At 39.9% G+C, this 22,236-nt stretch overlaps 1 protein-coding gene across 1 annotated transcript; it reads left to right on the top strand.

Annotated features, from left to right (window-relative positions):
• The first annotated feature begins 244 nt into the window (after positions 1–244).
• On the top strand, positions 245–1,421 carry LOC134317244 (interferon-gamma-inducible GTPase 10-like). Its single transcript, XM_062998037.1, has one exon. The coding sequence runs from the start codon at positions 288–290 to the stop codon at positions 1,419–1,421; it is 1,134 nt and encodes a 377-aa protein (XP_062854107.1). The 5' UTR covers positions 245–287.
• Positions 1,422–22,236: the final 20,815 nt, after the last annotated feature.

Raw genomic sequence — 22,236 nt, 5'->3', positions numbered from 1 at the left:
AAAGTAGACCGGAGTGGAGCGGCAATCATAACAACCTTCAAAAGAGCTTGAATACAATTTTGTCCAATTTTTATTTTATTCTTATGTCGCATTTTTTTTGTTTGACAATAAATTCCAATAAACATTCAAATGTATTTAACATGTAATCATTTAATTCATCTTTATTTTCCTTCTTACAGGAGTGAATAAGTAAAAACTGCTTTTTCATTAAACACACCAAGAAACTGGAGCTGAGCTACAATAACTGTAACACAAACATCAGAACCGGATCAGTTCATACTGTAACAATGAGTCAAGATTCTGACATAACTGCAATATTAGAGGCTTCAGGAGAGTCCACTTTGGAAAGAGGATATGAAAAAGCACAAGAGAAACAGGACCAGTTGAATAATATCTCACTGGACGTTGCTGTAACTGGAGAATCAGGAGCAGGAAAGTCGACTTTCATTAATGCAATCAGAGGACTGAGTGATGATGATGAAGGTGCAGCTGCAACTGGAGTTACTGAAACCACCACTGAACCAACCCCTTACCAACACCCAACAATGCCTAATGTGACTTTCTGGGACCTTCCAGGAGTTGGAACCACAAAGATTAATGTTAAAAAATATCTTAAGAAGATGCAGTTTGCCAGGTTTGATTTCTTCATCATCATCTCCTCAGGGAGAATTGGAGAGAACGACGTCCTGCTGGCCAAAAAGATCAAAAAGAAGAAAAAGCTGTTTTACTTTGTCAGATCAAAGATAGACGTTGACGTCGCACAAGAAGAGAAGAAACAAGGCTTCAACAGAGAAGAAACTCTGGCAAAAATTAGGAACGACTGCCTGGCACATTTGAAGGACTTTAAAAATCCTAAAGTTTTTCTCATTTCCTCCTATGATGTTTCTGCATTTGATTTTGAGGAGCTTGAGGGCACACTGATGTTAGAGCTTCCAGAGCATAAACGATACGCTCTAATGAAGTCAGTACCGGTCACTTCTGAGGATATACTGAAGAGGAAAGTCAAAAAGTTTAAGATAGCAGCCTGGGTTGCAGCCGCTTCCTCTGGTGGAGTTGCAGCAGCTCTAGTACCTGATCTATCAAAAGTATGTGATGCTGGCATTCTATTGACTTTCTTTACAAGTTGCTACTTCTCGTTTGGCCTTGATGATGAATCAATTGAAAGTCTCTCAAAACGAGTCAACAAGCCACATTTAACATCTTTGATAAAATCTTCACTTGTAGAGGCACTGGTGTCAAAATCATTCACAAGATTAACTGAAGATTCATCTGAGAAGTATCTGCGCAATTTGAAACCTGGTGCAGTAAATGCTGTAGCAGCAGGATTTTCTTTTTATAGTACATATAAGGTCCTGAAGAGTGGACTGAAAGAGCTTGAAGAGGAAGCGCTGATGATATTGAGGGAGGCGGGGTTAGAGTAATGTACTGATGGTACTGAGAGAGGTGGGGTTGGAGTAATGTACTGATGGTACTGAGGGAGGCCGGGTTAGAGTAATGTACTGATGGTACTGATGGTTAGAGTAATGTACTGATGGTACTGATGGTTAGAGTAATGTACTGATGGTACTGATGGTTAGAGTAATGTACTGATGGTACTGATGGTTAGAGTAATGTACTGATGATACTGATGTTTAGAGTAATGTACTGATGGTACTGAGAGAGGCTGAGTTAGAGTAATGTACTGATGGTACTGAGGGAGGCCGGGTTAGAGTAATAAGTGTGATGAGTTAGATTTGCTTTTGTAGGAACCTCTTACAGGTTGAATATATAATCAGAGGAATTGTATCAGCAACACATCATTTTATTTTTCACAATTAGATTCAACAGAACATACTCGCTTTATTAACACATTTGATTTCATGTATTGTGAATTATAATATTGTGATCAGATTTGTTTTGTCTCGTTTGTAGTTTGTTTCAGAATGAAATCTGCTTAAAATGATAAAATAATGGCTGGGTAGCGTTTTAATCTTCTATCAGAATAACGGGATTTTATTTACCATGTTATTCCTTTATATACTTCATATACTTGTTTTAGTTGGAGTCTAGATGTGCGTTGGAGTTTAAATGTACAAATCAGTACAATGTATTTTATTATCAATAAAAATACCTTAAAACGTCGAGTGTCTGGTTTACTGACAGACCACAAAAAGTACATTTCTGATGATTCCTTTTGGTTGCTCCTGTGTTTAGGAGTCACCACAGCGGCTCATTTGTTCACATGTTCCATTTCTCAGTTTTTATGCAAGATGCATTTCAATATGTAACCCTCATACTGATCCAGGCTTGGGATCGGCACTAAAGACGCGCAGATATTTGTCCCTCAGACAGCAAGGTTTACGTAACTCCATGAGTACAAGTCACGTCATATTTGTATAGCACTTTTTATAATACATTTACATCGTCAGCATTTATCCAAAGCAACTTACAGCATTGTGATAGTAAACAATTTAGGGATTAAGGCCCAACAGCAGCAACCTGGCAGGAGTGGGGCCGAACCAGCAACCTTTTGATTACTAGTCCAGTATCTTAACCGCTAGGCTACAACTGCCCAATAGACGCCATCTCAAAGAACCTTGACAGAATCCAGGACCAACAGACCGAGCAGCCAAGAGCAACTGATCTACTGTAGTGACCCCTAAATGTGGCAGCATCAGAAAGTGCAGATACAAAATCGTCAGTGGCTGTGTTTGATATTAAACTTGAACTGATGAATCATGGGTAACCAGTAACTACCTGTCCTGTCATGAATGGAACCAAAGTGGGAACATGGAAACATGACATTAACATTCAAATGTTGGTTCTGTTTATTTAAGGTCATTTAGAAACACTGGGGGGAGAGGGGGGGGGGGGGGGGGTGTGGTCGGAGGAACTTCTAAGATACCAACACGGTTCTGTGTGACAAACATGCAAACACAGGAAATCACCGGGGGCAAATATTTCTTGGTACTGTAATATTGAAAGTCACACACACACATACATACGCGTTTATGTGAAAAATGGGGTCCTGGAAACAAAATAATACTATTTTTTGGATTTATTTACCTCACATGTCTCTCTCTGTTGATTTTTTCAATTTTTTTCTTTTTTCAAAAAGTTTATATTTTCAAGTTCATGTTAAATTTTAGGACTTAGTTTCTGGTTTATGTGAATTTTTAGGACAAAAGCACACACACTTTAAAGTCAGTTACTACTAACATTTGGGACATAAGGAAACTCAGGACCACATAGACAACAATTAAGAGAGTATGATTAAGACACAGCTTGTTCTTTTTCACTACTGCTTTACTACTGTATTATCAAAAACAAAAACCTAAATACTTATGATTTAAAACAGAGTTTTTAATATAGTGCCTTTTATAAACATGTAAAAGACATCACCATTCATCATGACTTGAGAGTAACAGACATATTGACTGCTGTTAACAAAGCTGCTTAGCGTTTAGACTATCAACATTGTAGTATGCATATGTGACGGAGCGGTGGACGTTTGGTTTGTTTGTTTAGATGAAAGTTGCTCGACAACGCCACCTAGGGGAATTTTACTCCTAGGAAATATTTATATAACGGGCACTTAAGGCTTAGAAAGAAAGACACCCAGGTTCGAACACACTTAGAGACCAGAGACGTACTTCCAATACTTAGTTAATTTTATTAACAATTGTTTACAAAAGTTTCCACATGGGACAAGCCACGTTCTGAGACACAGACACAATTAGTATAAAATGATTAGCCACATCACATTTAATACTCTATGGGTCAATTTATAATTTATAAAGACAACCAGGGCAGAAGGAACAGGGCTAATATGGAAGTAAAGGAATCTCCTACACTACACACCACACGTGACCATGCCGCACACCTCAATAACACCCAACGTGCTCTAGACTGCAGGGCAAGTGAAAAGGGTTCCACCACCAAAGTCCATCTGCCTCCTGCTTTGGCTCACAGCTCCTGTCCAGCCAAAGGAAAAGAAAAAAAACCCCAAATAATTCTCCAATACAATAAACCATAAATCAAAATAAATAAAAACAATTACATAAACAGAATGTATTTATACAAAACAATAACTCAAAATACGACTCAGACAAAACAGTAATGTAGACAAAAATGACAAAGTCCGACCAAACAATAGTTTAGGAAAAACAGTAATCCAGACAAAACAGTCGCTCAGGCAAAACAGTAGTTCCAGCAGAACACCAATGAAGGCAAAACAGCAGCACGCAGGAAACTGGAACCGAGCCAGCATGATCCAGGCTAAAAGACCTATAAAATACACAACACTTAAAATGATCGACTTACACGATGACCAATTTAAAACAGATCGTATACCTACCAGGATACAGCAATGCAGTTTTCAGCACAGTGAAGGTCAGAGTACAGACCAGCGGGTACGACAGCTATCGTAGTCACAGTAGTGTAATGTAGCCGCTATTTTCACTCGACTGAAGGCGAAACACGCCAACAGAAACGCAGAGAGAACCTGCAACATAGCACCGGTACTACAAACACGAGCCCACATGGCTTTTAATCGTTAAGAAGCGAATCACCGGGAGACACGAAGCCAAATTCGTCCATGCCGGCACTGACGTCAGGTGCCCCGGAAGAGGAAGCAGCAGGAAGTGTACCACAGGTAGTCAACCAATACCCATACTTATAGCATGGGAAAGGACCCCCCAGCAATTTAAAGGTACCTACAAATCAGCCTCAGATGGAGAGCAATTTAGATAAAATCAACACAAAACTCTATCCTGCTACACATAAATTTATAAAACAGAAACATATCTAAACACGACATAAAAGTGCAAACAAAACATCAACATATGTGCTAATTTATAAAACATTTAATATTCTCTGTATTTATTACTTGTTTTATTGGTCACTGCATTTTGTAGTTCCACTATTAGACTGTTGTCCATCTGTTTCTCTCTTTCTTAGTTCCCTTTACTCTGTTCTGTAACGGTCAGGACCCCCACAGAGCAGGTATTATTTAGGTGGTGGCTGATTCTCAGCACTGTGGTGACACTGATGGTGGTGTGTTAGTGTGTGTTGTGCTGGTATGATGGGATCAGACACAGCAGCGCTGCTGGAGTTTTTAAACACCTCAGTGTCATTGCTTTGTTTATTAGGATTGTAACATCATGTTTTACACGTTGGTTACATTCATGACAGGAACGGTAGTTACTCATTACACAAGATTCATCAGTTCACAAAATTATAACAAACACAGTCGTGGACAATTTAGTATCTCCAGTTCACCTCACTTGCACATCTTTTGACTGTAGGAGGAAACCGGAGCAAACCCACACAGACACGGGGAGAACATGCAAACTCCACACAGAAAGGACCCGGGACCTCCCCACCTGGGGATCGTACCCGGGACCTCCCCACCTGGGGATCGAACCCAGGACCTTCTTGCTGTGAGGCGACAGTGCTACCCACCGAGCCACTGTGCCACCAGCAGCACTACACACACTAACACACCACCACCATGTCAGTGTCACTGCAGTGCTGAGAATGATCCACCACCTAAATAGTACCTGCTCTGTCCTGGTAATTGTAATAGGAAATTGTAAAGCTGCTTTGAGACAATGCTCCATTGTAAAAAGCGCTATAGAAATAAATTTCACTTTGACTTTGGTCTTGTGGTGATCCTGACCATTAGAGAACAGAGTAAAAGGGACTAACAAAGAAACAGATGGACTACAGCCTGTAATTGTAGAACTACAATTAGTGAAGTGACCACTAAAATGTAATTAAAAATAAGCAGAACAAAAAAAAACAAAGAAAAAAAGTCTTTTACACAGTACTGTAGAAACAGTGCTTTCTTTTAAGTGTGGTCATTCTGTTTTTGACATAGTATTTAACAGCTGTCCAGTCCCGATTTCTGAGTGCATTTACTTCTTCATTGCTCCAGTTTTTCATGTCCTTCAGGATACCTGACAGAAAGGAAATGTGTGCTTTGTTAATATCGTAATAATATGGACTTAATTTACAGTGCCTATAAAAAACATTATACCCTATTCAAATTCTTTTCTTTTTTCCACATCATACCATGAAAATACTGAGAAAATAGTACTACCATGACAATAGTACTGAGAGATGAAGCTTATATTACAAATATAACTTTTAAACATACATGCTAAAATGTATTTAACAAAAATATTATTTTATTGTGTGAAAAAAGTTAGGACACCCTATGCCCCAATAGCTGGCAAGCAATATTTCCACCTTTGGCTGAAAAACCTTAATTATACGTTTCCTACAACGTTCTTGCAGTCTCTGACATTGACTGGGAAAAGATCCAGGCTTTGACTTGACTTAGTCATTCTAGAACTCTCCATTTCTTTTTTCTAAACTATTCCTTGGTGGATCTACTGAAATGTCTTGGGTCACAGTCATGGTGCATGGTCCACCTTCACTTCAGCTTCAGTTTTTGGACAGATTGTCTCACATTTTCCCCAAGCACCCTCTAATACAGTGAATAATTCATAGTGGATCCTATGATGGAGAGCTTGCCATGACCTGCTGCAGCATAGCTGCCCCAAACCAAGACATTTCCACCTCCATGCTTCACAGTTGGTATGAGGTTCTTGTGCTCAAATGCTGTGTTTGGTTTGCACCAAACATGTCTTCTGTTACTGTGCTCAAATAATTCAACTTTCTATTCTTCTGTCCAAATAGTCTTTTTGACAGCAAGGGTTTCATCCATGCACACCTCTCTTTCTGATGGTTGATGATTATACCTTGACGTTAACTGTGGTAAGATCTTCCTGTAGGTCCCATGATAACATTTTAGGATTGTTAAAAACTTCTTTATGCATCTTGCAGTCTGCTATTGGGCTGAACTTGCTATGACTGCCTGACCTGACCATGTTGACTGTTGTTTTAAAGGTTCTCCACTAGTAAACTATTATTCTGACAGTGAAATGGCTGACTTCTTTTTTGAGATCTTTCTAAATCCCTTTGCAGACTCATATGTATCTACAGCCTTCTTTCTAAAGGCCTTAGAGCGCTCTTTGGATCTCAACATGGTGATAACACTCGCTTCAACAATCAAGACCAAAATAAACTAATGTCTGAGGTTTAAATAGGACAGCCTCCTCCAATGTTCTCTCTAACTATGGTCTAATCATTTGCAGCTGATTAGGTGCACCTGATTCTAATTTTAGACATTATAAATAGTAATAAATGTACTAGTGTTCTTCTTTGTTTATTACATTTTACAACTTATGTTGAAAAGTATTTTTTCAGTTTTATTTTAGTTATATACATGAGGACAGAATAATTAGCCCCCTATGAAATTTTAAAGTTATTTCAAAATTCCTTTTATAACGGAGAAAGGATTTTCCACATAGCATTTCTAAACATACAAGTTTTCTTTAGAAAGCATACATTATTTTAATTGCGTACTATAACGGAACTGTTTTAAAATAAACAAAAATCACCGGGGTCAATATTATAAGCCCCCTTAAGAACTGACTTTTTTTATTGAGCCATAGCACAACCACTGAAAGCCTGTTAAATCAAGTGACCGCTGAGGGTTATCTCCCAATTTACACAAATTATAAAAACTTCAGTAAGCATTTGAGCTGTCACTTGAGAAATCATCATGCCAAAAAACCAAAGAAATCAGTTTAGACTTGAGAAAAAGAATCATTGATGCTTACAAAGCAGGAGAAGGATATACAAAGTTATCACAGCGTTTCCAAGTGTCAAGAACTGGAGTGAGAAGTTTTATCAAGAAATTCAACATTTTTATCAACAAAGAGAGCCACACAATACAGAACAAACCTGGCAGATATAGGAAGTGCAAGATATCAAAGACCCTGGAAAAAAAATAGTAAAAGATATGTCTAAAGACCCAGGAACAAATGCCAAGACACTAGCAAATGACTTAGTCAGGAAATGTTGTCTCAAAAAAGTCAGTAGAGCCCTGCACGGGAATGAATTGTGAGGTTGCAGACCAAGTAAAACTCCACTTCTGTAGTAAATACATCTTCAAGCCAGACTAAAGTATGCTAAGGACAACCTGGAGAAAGATTATGCATACTGGAAGCATGTCCTTTGGTCAGATGAGACAAAGCAAGTTTTTCGGCCTTAGATAGAGTCAAGGTGTAAGAAATCATAAAGAAAGAAGGAGATTTGGAGATTTTGAAAGAAAACCTTAAGCAGTCAGCAGCAAAACTTGGTCTGGGTCGCTTTCTCTTCCAACATTCTGTGGGGTGAACTGAAGAAGATTCAAGCCAAAAGGCCATCAGATCTGGAGGAGCTTGAGAGATTTGCCAAAGAAGAATGGGCTAGGATTCCTCAGGAGATGTGTCAGAGACTTGTTGAAAACTACAGCAAAAGACTGCAGGCTGTTATCCAGCAAAAAGGATGCACAGTTGACTGTTAGCACCAGGGAGGATAACAATTTTGACAATTTTTTTTTTTGTATAATAATTTCATTTCTGTGGGCAAAATAAAATAATGCAATCATTCAAATTAAAATTGATGTTTGAAAAAGTTCTTTGCTCTTTTTATCATGATATTAATTTTTGCTGCTATGCAGATGATACCCAGCTGTACAGATCAGCCAAACCAAATGATGTCCTTACAATCAGTAAAATTAAAGACTGTGTAAAGGAAATAAAAGATTGGATGTCACTTGACTTTCTTTTTCTTAACTCGGATAAAACAGAGGATTTATTAGTTGGACCCAAGGCTGCAAGAGACAAGGTTATCTATGTCTATCCTACACCTTGATGGCTGTTCAGTACCGCCCAGTCCATCTGTAAAAAACTTAGGAGTTATATTTGATTCTGATCTCTCCTTTGATAGGCACATTAGCAACATTTCCAGAATTGCCTTCTTTAATTTGTAAACATAAGACAAAGAATCGAGAAAACAGTGTCCAAGGACCTTTGAGCAAGCCGGAGGCGACAGTGGCAAGGAAAAACTCCCATAGCTGGAGAGGGAGAAACCTTAAGAGGAACCAAGTCTCAAAAGAGGAACCCATTCTCCTCTGGTTTACACCAATATATATCTTACGTTAAAAACAAGTGGAGTCAATTAAATGTCCAAGCAGTTTAATAATAGAGAGGCAAAGTCATAACCCTCAGACGCAGGGTCAAGAGTGAAAAAAATAAGAATATTAATAATAAATATAAAAAAATAAATATCAGAATTTAACAAGAGAAAGTTGTGCATCATCCAATTTTTGATTTCATTTACACAATTTGTTATTTCATTGAGACATTAATCATAAATTGGTCTAGCTGATATATAAAGCTGGGTGTCATCAGCATAGCAATAAAAATCGATACCATGCTTACAGATTACTACCCAGTGGCAGCATTTAAAGGGTGAACAATAACGGCCGTTTCGGTGCTGTGATTGGGTCTAAACCCCAACTGAAAAACCTCATGAATGCTATTCTCATGGAGGTAGGTGCACAGCTGCTGTGACAATCCTCTTTCTAAGATTTTTGCTATAAATGGGAGGTTTTTGACCGATAGTTAGCCAGCTCATGGGGGTCAGGGTTTGGCTTTTTGATAACAGGTCTAATAATGGCAGATTTAAGATATTTTAGTATATATCCTAAGCTGAGGGATGAGTTTACCGAAATAATGGTTCACTTATCTTAGGTACAGCCTGTTTAAATAATTGTGTCGGTAGGGGGTCCAGGATACAGGAAGATGGCTTAAGGGAACTAATTAAGCTAAGTAGTTCATAGTAGTACTCTAGTTTGGAGCTAGTACACCACCCATCGACATATTCAACTCGGGGGTGAGACTGGCTTTGAATAGTTAGCCAAAGGTTCTCAATTTTACAGTGGGGCCAAAAAGTATTTAGTCAGCCACTGATTGTGCAAGTTCTCCTACTTAGAAAGATGAGAGAGGTCTGTAATTTTCATCATAGCTACAATTCAACTATGAGAGACAAAATGAGAAAAAAAAATCCAGGAAATCACATTTATTTGTAAATTATAGAATAGAATTAAATAGAATCTTTATTAAATCTTTATACACAAGTACAATGAAATTTCGAGTGGCATCTCTCCAATAGAGTAGCAGCAGTAGAAGAAAGAAAGACAGTAGTAGTAATCACAAGTCATTAAAATTATTTACACAGAAAAATGTTTTACACTCTAAAAAATAAAAAATAAAATCTTGTAAAGTGAATTTACATTTTTGCTTTAAATGTTAAATATTAACTGTGTGTGTGCAGATGCTGCATAGTCCGTGTGTGTCACACACGGACATAGTGACTCCGTGTGTTTGTGTGTGTTTAGTCTTTTCCAGTTCTGTGGTGTGTGATGGAGGCCACAGCTCTAGGATAAAAGCTGTTCCTTAGTCTATTTGTGCGTGCTTTTATTGTCCTGAATCGTTTGCCTGATGGTAGTAGCTGGAACAGTGTGTGTCCGGGGTGTGTGGTGTCTTTGATGATGCTGCTAGCCTTCTTCCTGAGTCGGCCAGCATACAACACGTCCAGGTGTGAAAGTTCTGTGCCAATAATCCGTTGAGCTGTTTTCACTATGCGATGCAGATCCTTACGCTCGGCGGCAGTGCAGCTTGAATACCACACTGTGAAATTGCTGGTCAGAATACTTTCAATTGTGCTCTTGTAAAAGTTTACTAGTAGTTTCTGCCGTAGTTTGGCCTTTTTCAGCTTCCTGAGAAAAGAGTCTTTGTTGAGCTTTCTTAATCAGGCGTGAGGTGTTAACAGTCCACGTCAGCTGGTCAGACATGTAGACTCTGAGGAATTTCAGGCTTTCCACCATCTCCACCTTGTCTCCATTGATGTGCAGGGGGAGGTGGTCTATCTCCTTTGTTCTTCGAAAGTCAATGACGATCTCCTTTGTCTTTGAGGTGTTAAGAACCAGGTTGTTTAATCTGCACCAATCAGACAAGTGAGCTACCTCCTGCACTGTAGGCCATCTCCTGATTGTTGGAGATCAGTCCGACTATTGTTGTGTCATCTGCAAATTTAATTATTCTGTTGGAATTGTGAATGGGGGTACAGTCCTGTGTAAAAAGTGTGAAAAGCATAGGGCTTAACACACAACCCTGCGGAGTTCCTGTGTTTACGATGAGGGTGGAGGAGGTGTGGTTTCCAATTTTGACCTTTTGTGGACGTCCAGTGAGAAAATCCATAATCCAGGTACACAATGAGGAAGTCAGGCCCAGGTTCAACAGTTTGCTGACCAGTTTCTTGGGGATGATCATGTTAAATGCGGAGCTAAAGTCCACAAATAGAATCCTTACATAGCTGTCAGGTTCCTCCAAATGTGTTAGTGCGGTGTGGAGTGCTGTTGTGATGGCGTCCTCTGTGGAGCAATTTGGTCGGTAGGCAAACTGATACATGTCCAGGCCAGGTGGGATGAATGTTCTGATGTGTGAAAGCACCAGCTTCTCAAAGCATTTCATGACTATGGGTGTTAAAGCCACTGGACGATAGTCATTCAGGCATGATGAAGCTGATTTCTTGGGTACAGGAACGATGGTGGAGGATTTGAGACACGTTGGGACAGCAGCTTGTTTAAGTGAGAGGTTGAATATGCTGGTAAACACCTCTGTAAGCTGGTCGGCACATGCTTTCAGCACCCGGCCGGGAACTCCATCTGGACCTGCCGCTTTGCTTGCATTGACTTTTCTCAGGGTGGTTCTCACCTGATGGTGGTTTAGAACCAGTGTTGGTCCTCCAGCAGTTGGGTTGCTGGGTGGCGGGATGGGCAGAGCCACATTCTGAGTGTCAAAGCGGGCAAAGAATTGGTTCAGAGCATCGGGCAGTGTCAGATCATCATTAGGCAGGACATTGGTGGTGTTATAGTCGGACAGTGCCTTTATACCATTCCACATGCTGTGTGCATTGTTGTTGCTGAAATGGTCCTCAATGTGCTGTTTGTATTTCCGTTTTGCCTCCCTGATGCCTCTTTTAAGTTTCCCTCGTGCTTCACTGTAGGTTTGTTTGTCACCTGACCTGAATGCTGCATCACGCTCCTTAAGTAGTGTCCTCACCGTGCCATTTATCCATGGTTTTTGATTGGGAAACACCTTTATTGTTCTTTGTGTTAGCACATTTTCTGTACAAAAGTTTATGTATCCTAGAACTGAAGCAGTGTATTCCTCCAAGTCTGTCCCCTCTGTGAACAAGTCCCAATTTGTGCTATCAAAGCAGTCCTGTAGCATTGAGGTGGCTTCCTCAGACCACACTTGTACTTTCCTGATAGTTGGTTTTGTTCTGCAGATCTTTGGTCTGTAAGCTGGGATCAGAGTGAGAGAAATATGATCCGATTGTCCTAGATGTGCAGATGGAGAGGTTTTAAACATCCCTGAGATGTTTGTGTACACTTGGTCCAGGGTTTTGTTCTCTCTCGTCGGGAAATGTACATTCCTGTGGAATTTGGGCATGACCGATTTTAGAGCCGCATGATTGAAGTCCCCTGCTACAATAATAACACCGTCCGGGTGTGCAGTCAGCTGGTTATTAATGCTGTCGTGTAGCTTTTCCAGTGCTAACCTGGCATTAGCGTCTGGGGGGATGTATACTGCCGTGATTGTTATTGTGGTAAATTCCCTCGGTAAAAAGAATGGTCGGCACCTTACCGTTAAAAGTTCCAGGTTTTGGCAGCAGTGCATGTCGCTGATGACTGGCTGTACACCAGTTGTTGTTGACATAAACACACAGTCCACCTCCTCTGCTTTTTCCGGAGTCTTGGGTCCGATCCGCTCTGTAAACTGTGTAGCCGGCGAGTTCAATAGCAGCGTCCGGGATGTTGGAGTTCAGCCAGGTCTCTGTGATGATCTTCGCACAGTGAGGAGTTGTTTTCGCTCTAATCTCGTCCATTTTATTGACGAGAGACCTGCAGTTGGCAAGGAACAAGCTTGGAAGTGCCGGTCTGTAGGGTTTTATTTTCAGCCTTGTGCAGAGTCCAGCTCATTTTCCACGTTTCTGTTTCCTTTCCCTCAGCCGCCTGCGTCGCCTCACTGGTGGGATAGCGATACCGAGAGTCTCTGATGTGTTCCATATCTCCGGTGGGATGAAAGTTGTATTAAATGGAAAAGCGATGTGATTATCCCTTATAAAAAATAACTCCGATCTAGAGTAACTGTTAAGAGCTACTGCTCTGCTGATAAAAGAAAAGGTAAAAACGAAAAGTAAAAGACTAGAATAAAGAGTAGAGAGAGCCGAGCCGCTGCGTCCGTGTGCGCCGCCATCCTGAATCCCAAAATTATGGTGGAAAATAAGTATTTGGTCAATAACAAAAGTTCAACTCAATACTTTGTAACATAACCTTTGTTGGCAATGACAGAGGTGAAACGTTTCCTGTAAGTCTTCACCAGGTTTGCACACACTGTAGCTGGTATTTTGGCCCATTCCTCCATGCAGATCTCCTCTAGAGCAGTGATGTTTTGCGGCTGTCGCTGGGCAACACAGACTCCACAAATTTTCTATGGGGTTGAGGTCTGGAGACTGGCTAGGCCACTCCAGGACCTTGAAATGCTTTTTATGGAGCCACTCCTTCGTTGCCCGAGCAGTGTGTTTGGGATCATTGTCATGCTGGAAGACCCAGCCACGTTCCATCTTCAATGCTCTCACTGATGGAAGGAGGTTTTGGCTTAAAATCTCACGATACATGGCCCCGTTCATTCTTCCCTTAACACGGATCAGTCGTCCTGTCCGCTTTGCAGAATAACAGCCCCAAAGCATGATGTTTCCACCCCCATGCTTCACAGTAGGTATAGTGTTCTTGGGATGCAACTCAGCATTCTTCTTCCTCCAAACATGACGAGTTGAGTTTTTACCAAAAAGTTCCATTTTGGTTTCATCTGACCACATGATATTCTCCCAGTCCTCTTCTGGATCATCCTTATGCTCTCTGGCAAACTTCAGACGGGCCTGGACATGTACTGGCTTAAGCAGGGGGACACGCCTGGCACTGCAGGATTTGAGTCCCTCTCGGCGTAGTGTGTTACTGATGGTAGCCTTTGTTACTTTGGTCCCAGCTCACTGCAGGTCATTCATCAGGTCCCTCCGTGTAGTTCTGGGATTTTTGCTCACCGTTCTCATGATCATTTTGACCCCACGGGGTGAGATCTTGCGTGGGCCCCAGATCGAGGGAGATTATCAATGGTCTTGTATGTCTCCATTTTCTTACAATTGCTCCCACAGTTGATTTATTCACACCAACCTGCTTGCCTATTGTAGATTCACTCTTCCCAGCCTGGTGCAGGTCTACAATTTTCTTCCTGGTGTCCTTCGACAGCTCTATGGTCTTGGCCATGGTTGAGTTTGGAGTCTGACTGTTTGAGGCTATGGACAGGTGTCTTTTATACAGATAATGAGGTCAAACAGGTGCCATTAATACAGGTAACGAGTGGAGGACAGAAGAGCTTCTTAAAGAAGAAGTTACAGGTCTGTGAGAGCCAGAAATCTTGCTTGTTTGTGGGTGACCAAATACTTATTTTCCACCATAATTTACAAATAAATTCTTTAAAAATCCTACAATGTGATTTCCTGGATTTTTTTTCTCATTTTGTCTCTCATAGTTGAAGTGTACCTATGATGAAAATTACAGACCTCTCTCATCTTTCTAAGTAGGAGAACCTGCACAATCAGTGGCTGACTAAATACTTTTTGACCCCACTGTACAATTAAAAACATTAATAAAAACTACCTATAACACTGAAAAAATAGCATTTTTTATCTGTCCCCGCTCTCTAACTATACACTTTACCATAAAATATAATTATTAAAATCCTTCGGAGATGTAATTTTTTTTGCATTGTTGTGTGACTTCTTTTTGCATTGTTGTGTGACTCATTGTTGAGGTGTCTTCTTCTTACTTTTAGAACTTGGATACATCTTTATGGTCGTTTCCGCTTGTCCCATTTCTATTATTTGATCATTCTCATTTCTGATTTGATAGTTACCTTCCTGACTGATCACTGGGAGCTGGGGATAAATATCCTCAAACTTCACATTCTTCTGATAGGGAGGGGGTTTCTTTACTGAGTCCACATGTGAGAAAGGCACATTGATTTCTGCCATTCGTTTTTCTATTTCTTTTGTATGTTTTTCTTCTGCACCGTTATCTCTCTTCTCTTTTGCAGCTTTCATCCGCTTCTGCCCCTCATTCTCAAACAACTAGAGAATGCCAAGCTCTTCTTGTCTTTTTTTTTTAGGTTTTTCACCTTTTTTCCCCTTTGATCAGCTTTATATGTAGACACAAGCACCTGCATTGTATTGATTACATCTGGATTAAATGTTCCCTCCAACGGCCAAGGTTGGTTAATTTCAGGCCAACGCTTATTCCACTTTTCCATCATTTTTGGGATGCCTTTAACTAAAGAATTATTCTTCTGCACCACATCAACAGGAGTAATAACCTTCATAATTTTAGCCTCCTTTTTCGACATTGTAATGACTTCCTTATGTACCCTTATTGTAAAATGAAACTAATTACTAAGACCACTCGATACTATTTCAATTACCACTCCTTTATTTTCCTAAGCCACTGATTTGTCACAGTCAGTAGAAATAAAATAATTTTGCCAATTCCAAAGGAATCTAAAGCTCATCAATGTAACAACCATCCACAACACTAAGTACCCCCTATTATAATAACCACACACACAATGAATCTATCAAATTGTTAAGCAAAATGTTACTCTATTAGTCTATTCCTCCAATAAAAGAAAGTCCAATCCCATATAAAGCTCAAAAATCACACACTCCCACAAGGGACCAACTATCATCCAAATATATTCCTATCCGCAACAAACAATCACCTATTTATCACCCAATACACACATTCATTCACTTCAAATCAACAAATAGTCTCAATATCGAAACCCCAACACAACTCAAATCAAAAATCATGCACAGACAATAAAACTCACATTAGCAATGAAAGCTTTAAACCCAGCATGTATTTTCCTATGAACCGATCAGTCTGTTGCCAAGCTTTACTAAAAAACTATATTATTTAATATAAACAAATGAATATACACTTGTATAAACAAATTAATGTAAACTGAAAAATATTTTTATAATAGCCTATATTGTAAAACCAGACTAAATATGTACTAACAATGATAACCATAAATATACGTTCACAATGCAGGTATTGGATAACAGAGTTTGTGCATAAAAAAAAACAGCACTAGCCTGATTGAATGAATGATGTCAGCACACTTCAGCCCTCTTTGGATAACAGTTCTTCCACTCCACGTCTGCGCACACAAGGGAGGAACTGCCTCTCCTTCTCTTCCCCTTACAGAAACCCTCTCTGTAGTCGTCTCATATGGAATCACATAAGAATCGGAAAACAGGACAGATTTTATAAAACTTTATAAAACTTTCACTTTGTTTTAACTTTTACACAATCACGGGCACTTGCATTCAAGCTACCTTTTACACACACAACCGCTAAGCATTGCAGTTACACACATTTTTTCTTCTTAAATTTACTCCTTCTTAATTAGGTTGTCTTAAACTCCTTTACATTTAATTTTACTCCTCGAACTATAAGTCTCAATTACATGCATTTTATTTTCTCTACTACCTCTTGATTGTAACAAACCTCTCTTTACCACACTTAGCACCATCTGGTTTCCATCATTACTCATATTACACACGACCTCTACACTAGACGGATTCCTCCAATCACTAAAGAAAAAGGGGGAAACACCCCTTCTCTTTTCTCTCTCTCACACACAGGGATCAGGAAAAAACAGAACTTCATGAATTCTTCTTTCAACACAATTTATCTGTCAGCACTTCATCTACAACAAATGTCTACATTTAAACACCAAGTCATAATTTCATAGTTTACTTCATCAATAAAGAAACATTACACTTCAAAATGTCCTCATCATTTCTGAGGCTCATGAATTATTTAATTATGTAATCTCCCAAAGAAAGCTCATTAATTATTTTTAATTAATTAGCATTAGCTGTCCTCTTAAAGAAGCTCATTATCTTTAACATTAATTTATTCAAAAAAAGTCTTCTTCAGAGAGGCTCGTTTGTATTTAATATTAAAACACGACATGACTTTTCACATAAATACCTTATTCTACTTACGATGATTACACAAACACAGACAGACGCCGTACACACACACATAGGCACACACACATGGATCTCCCATGTGTCTATCTCTCTCTCTCTCTGGCACAGATACACACACACACACACACACACACACACTTAATCTCAAATCTAAAGAACATTTAATGCTACAAAGTTGACTAATTCATATTTTCCTTAATGCATGCTTCTTCCTTACACTCATTTACTCATTTTAACTCTTTTAGCGCTATTTCTCTATTTCTCTTTCACCTTTATTTCCTTATTTCCAGTTTCTTCACTGTCCTCTTATTTACCGCTGTATTCTCTATTTCCTCTCTTGTTCCTTTTAACCACAATTTCTCTTAATCCTTAACATTACTTAATTAGCACCTTATTAATTCCTAACAAGAGAGGTTAATGCTCACGTCTTATAGTCAACAAAGCTAACAGGCCTGTGCTATGTCACTCGCATGGCACCAATTAACACTTTTAATCGTTAATAATTAAGGCTATTCCACACAGGAGGAAATGACAGAACGAGCTGAGTGTCATCTGCATAGGAGTGGTAGGAGAAGCCATGGGAGGCTATGACCTTACCCAGAGAGCGGGCGTAGATAGAGAAAAGAAGTGGACCAAGTACAGAGCCCTGAGGAACACCGGTTGAGAGAGTGCATGGGGGAGTTATGGATCCCCTCCATGACACTTGGTAGGAGCGCCCTTCCAGGTAGGAGGCCATCCATTGTCATGCTGAACCTGTTACTCCAAGGTTGAAGAGAGTGGTCAGGAGAATGCTGTGATTCACTGTGTCGAAGGCTCCTTCTTAAGAAGGAGAATGACCTGAGCCTTCTTAAAAGCAGTAGGGACAACACCTGATGTCAGGGAGTTGTTGATGATGGGTGTGATGAAGGGGATTAGGTCCTGTGAGATGTCTTTGAGGATGGTGGATGGTATAGGGTCGAGTGCGCATGTGGTGGGATTGCTGGATGAGAGGAGCTGTGTAACCTCATCCATTGTGAGTGGGGTGAAGCTGGTGAGTGTGTTGGTGGGTTGACGGTCAGTTGAGAGTGGGTCAGTCGGAGAGAAGGATTGACTGATTTTGTCGATCTTGTCCTGAAAGAATGTTGAAAAGTCAGTAGCAGTGAGAGAGGCAGATGGGGGAGGAGGAGGAGGAGGGTTCAGAAGAGAGGAAAAGATAGCATGAAGCTTACGTGGGTCAGCAGCAGATTGTTCAAGCTTGGCTTTGTAAAAAGATGTTTTTGCAGCAGTCACGTCAGATGAGAACCTGGACAGCAGATCGTGGTAGGAGTGGAGATCAACACCAAGCTTAGATTTCCTCCACTTTCTCACTTGCCCTTAGTTCTTTCAGAGGTTGAAAGATGAAAGAAGAGGAAGAAGACAGGAGGACTGAAGTGTTGGGAGATTAAAGTCACCAAGAAGAGTCAGAGGAGTTCCATCTGAAGGGAAGAAACTCAGAAGAACATCCAGCTCTTCTATGAAGTCTCCCAGTGCGCCAGGTGGTCTGTAAATGACAATGACATGAAGAGTAATTGGAAAAGTAACAGTAATAGCATGAAATTCAAAAGATGAAACGTTAAGGTGAGAAACATTCACAGTAGTGAATTGCCATTTCCTGGTCAGGAGCAAACCTGTACCACCACCCCTACCAGATCCTCTCGGTGTATGAGAGAAGGTGTAGGCAGAGGATAAGGCTGCTGGTGTTGCTGAGTTCTCGGTGGTGATCCATGTCTCAGTCAGTGCCAGGAAGTCGAGGCTGTGAGAAAGTGCAAAAGCTGAGATGAAGTCAGCTTTCTGGATGGCTGATTGACAATTCCAGACCCCACCTACCACCACTGTTTGAGACTGTTGCAACAGTTGGGGGTAGATGAGGTTGCTGGCGTTGCTGTTCCTGTAATGTGACTTCTGATGTCTGCAGGGTCTGTGAGATATAAGCACAGGAATGTTTGAGTAGCATTGAACAATGTCAGAGACTGATAGTACTTACCCAAAGTTAGTTTAGTTTAGATTAGTAGTAAAAGTTAGATAGATTGAACAATGTCAGAGACTGATAGTACTTACCCAAAGTTAGTTTAGTTTAGATTAGTAGTAAAAGTTAGATAGATTGAACAATGTCAGAGACTGATAGTACTTACCCAAAGTTAGTTTAGATTAGTAGAAAAAAACCTAGTGATAGAAAAGACCAGATTTAATTTTATACTAAGCTTAGCCCTGCCCCTCAATTCACACCTAGGCCTCTAACAATAGGCACCTGAAGCCACTTTAACCAATCAGCAAAACACAGATTAATGCATCAACAGACTATCTTATACTGGCTGTATGTACAGAACACATCTGGAATGTATTAAACTGTACATCCTTACTTCATGTTAAGACACAGGGACCACTACTTCCAGTACATCCCTCAACACCAACCTCCATCTTATCCTGCAGATCCCATACCAGCCTCTCCTAGGGAACCCTATATTTCCCAGACCATACGTTGAAATCAGACTGGCCTCACAGGGATGTATTCCAGATGTGGTGGGCCTCTCATGGAATGCCTTCTACACAATTGTGCTTTCTGGAAAGTTTGAACAGACACGAATAACGCACATGAACTGATATGTTCTAAAAGAGGTTTTCTGAATAAAATATTTTGTATAAAACTTCCAGACACCTCAACTCCAAATCCCATCTATGCGTTAAAAAAAATGTTTTTCATAAAAAATCCATAATATTTAAGTTAAAATACACATTTTAGTTGTGTCCCTAGGTTTTCACTCAGTCCTGTTACCATAACACATTACCCCATCTGAAAAATTTGGAACATTCCACAAGTCACATGTTCAACAGGAAGTTGCATCAGTTGGATCTTCTGAAGGCCATGGGAAGACCAAAAGTAAGTTCCCTCCTTTTTTTCTGTATATTTGATCATTTTGTAAGTATGACTGAGGAGGTAAATCTCAACGATCTCTCCTGTTACCTTAATTAATTCCTAGATGTTATTTGTTTATTTTTAAAATAAAATTTTAGGAAAATCACTAAAATGTGCTTAGTGTCCTCGTGCTAGTAGCATAGCTGCCATGTAGCTATATTTTATGTTTTTGCTAATTTTATGCTAAAAATTCAGTCCTGTCACTTTCAGTCCTGTTACTCATATAAAGAGTAACAGGACTGAGTGCCAGTAACAGGAGTGAGTAGAGTCCTCTGGTTTATTGATCTATTAGTGTGAATATTAGTCAATGTAATACTATTCACCTTTTTTAAGGTTTACAGTTGAAATGACTGAAGTTGTTGAGATTTAATATCAGTTTCACAATGTGGATACCATACTTACAGGGTGCCAATCCACCACTAAGTGCTGCAGAAAAGCAACGACGCTATCGTGCTCGACCTGATGCTGACCCAGAGAGGAGAGAAAGATATTTAGAGAAGGAACGAGAAAAATACAGGGAGGATCTAAAATCAGGCAGGAAGAAAAGGATCAATAACCTAAGTGAGAGAGAAAAGTGCAGACAACGCAAAAAATGGAGGGAAACATACCATAGAATCAAGGACAGGAAAGAAGCTCTACAACACCTCATCACCCCTTCACACAGTCCCCAGTTATCACCAGCACAAGCTGTAGATCCACAACCAAGCACTTCCAGGTGTAGTTTATGAAATGGGTCAAGTGTCAAAGAAAATGTGCAATGGAGTATTCTGATTCAAACTTGACTGGATGTAGTGTGTGGGCTCAGATGCAGTATTGTGGCTGTAGTGAGCAGGATTATAGAAATGATCTGTGCATGTGATAGAAGAATGACCAGTGCAGGAGAGAAATTAAACAACATATAAGTTCCCTGTTAAAGGCTAACTTGCAACTTTGCACATTTCTAGTTTATTCCAGTTAATTCCTATGGAAAGTTTCCAACTTTGAATTTTGCAACCTTAGTTGTGCAATTCCACAAAGTTGAATCAGTTCATCTGGACACAAGTTTGTTGTAGAGATACGTTTCGTCACTCAATACGAATGACTTATTCAGCTTAGTTGTGCAACAACCAAATGTTAGAATTTATTTAGAAGTAGCTGATGGAAATAGACATTATTGCATTATAGTACTAAATTCTGCTTATCGAGTCACAGAGATAATGTAACAGTACATTTAACCAACTGCAATGTGTTATTTAATGTGATGCATGTGTGTTTTAGGCAACACAATCAAGGGCAGAGAAGAAGACGAAAAAAACAAAAGAATCTTCAGAAGAAAATTCAAGAATTACAGGTTCTGTTGAAGAAACAAACCCAAAAAATAGAAAAGTACAAGAAACAAGTCTAGCGCATGAAAAAGAATACTGCTTCTCCGCGCACAAAAGTAAAAAGGCAGATGAGACAGCTTTCATGTGCAGCTATTCAGAAGACTCTTTTGTTTCATGAGGCTCTGATAGAGGACATCCGAAACAAATACAAAGCAGCACAGGGGGGGAGGGAAAGGCAAATAATTTCAAAAATAACAACAGGAAAAGTTCTGAAAAAGTACAGGCTGCAGCGCTTGGCTCAAAATTCATTGGGCTTTTCAAAGAAAAGATGGAAGAATGAGAAAAATGGAAAGGTTAACTACACCTACCAGCAGAAGCGGAACAACAGGGTTGGAGATAGTTTGGTAAGCAGAGTGAGAGCTTTCTACTCAAGGGATGATGTGAGTCGCATCACAACTGGGAAGAGGCAGACCATCACTTGGAAAAAAAACAAAAAGCAAAAACGTTTCCTTTTGGATACCATGAAAAATTTGCACATTAAATTTTTGGCTGAAGAAGAAAGCTCCATCTCTTACTCACTCTTCTGTTTGCTTCGACCTTTTCGGGTTGTTCATCCAACTCTGAGTGACCGGGACACATGCATGTGCAAGGTGCATGAGAATCTGGGTTTTATTGTGCAGAAGCTCCACCACTTGAAAGTGATCAGCACCGTCAGTCTGCATGACCTGGTGAAAGCCATCACATGCGACACAGAAAACATTAAATGCATGTATGGAGAATGTTCTGAATGCAAGGACCTCTCTTGCCCAGTCTCTAGCCAGTACAATGCAGAGAGTCAAGTGACTTATCTCCAGTGGGCAATAGTGGATAAGGAACACAAGAATGACCCCAATGGCAAAACATCTAAAATCACAATAAAAAAAGAGTTCCAGACCACAC

This window comes from Trichomycterus rosablanca, chromosome 1 (genome assembly GCF_030014385.1).
Source record: "Trichomycterus rosablanca isolate fTriRos1 chromosome 1, fTriRos1.hap1, whole genome shotgun sequence".
In the NCBI taxonomy this organism is placed as follows: domain Eukaryota; kingdom Metazoa; phylum Chordata; class Actinopteri; order Siluriformes; family Trichomycteridae; genus Trichomycterus; species Trichomycterus rosablanca.
This window is presented reverse-complemented; position numbering and strand designations above follow the sequence as displayed.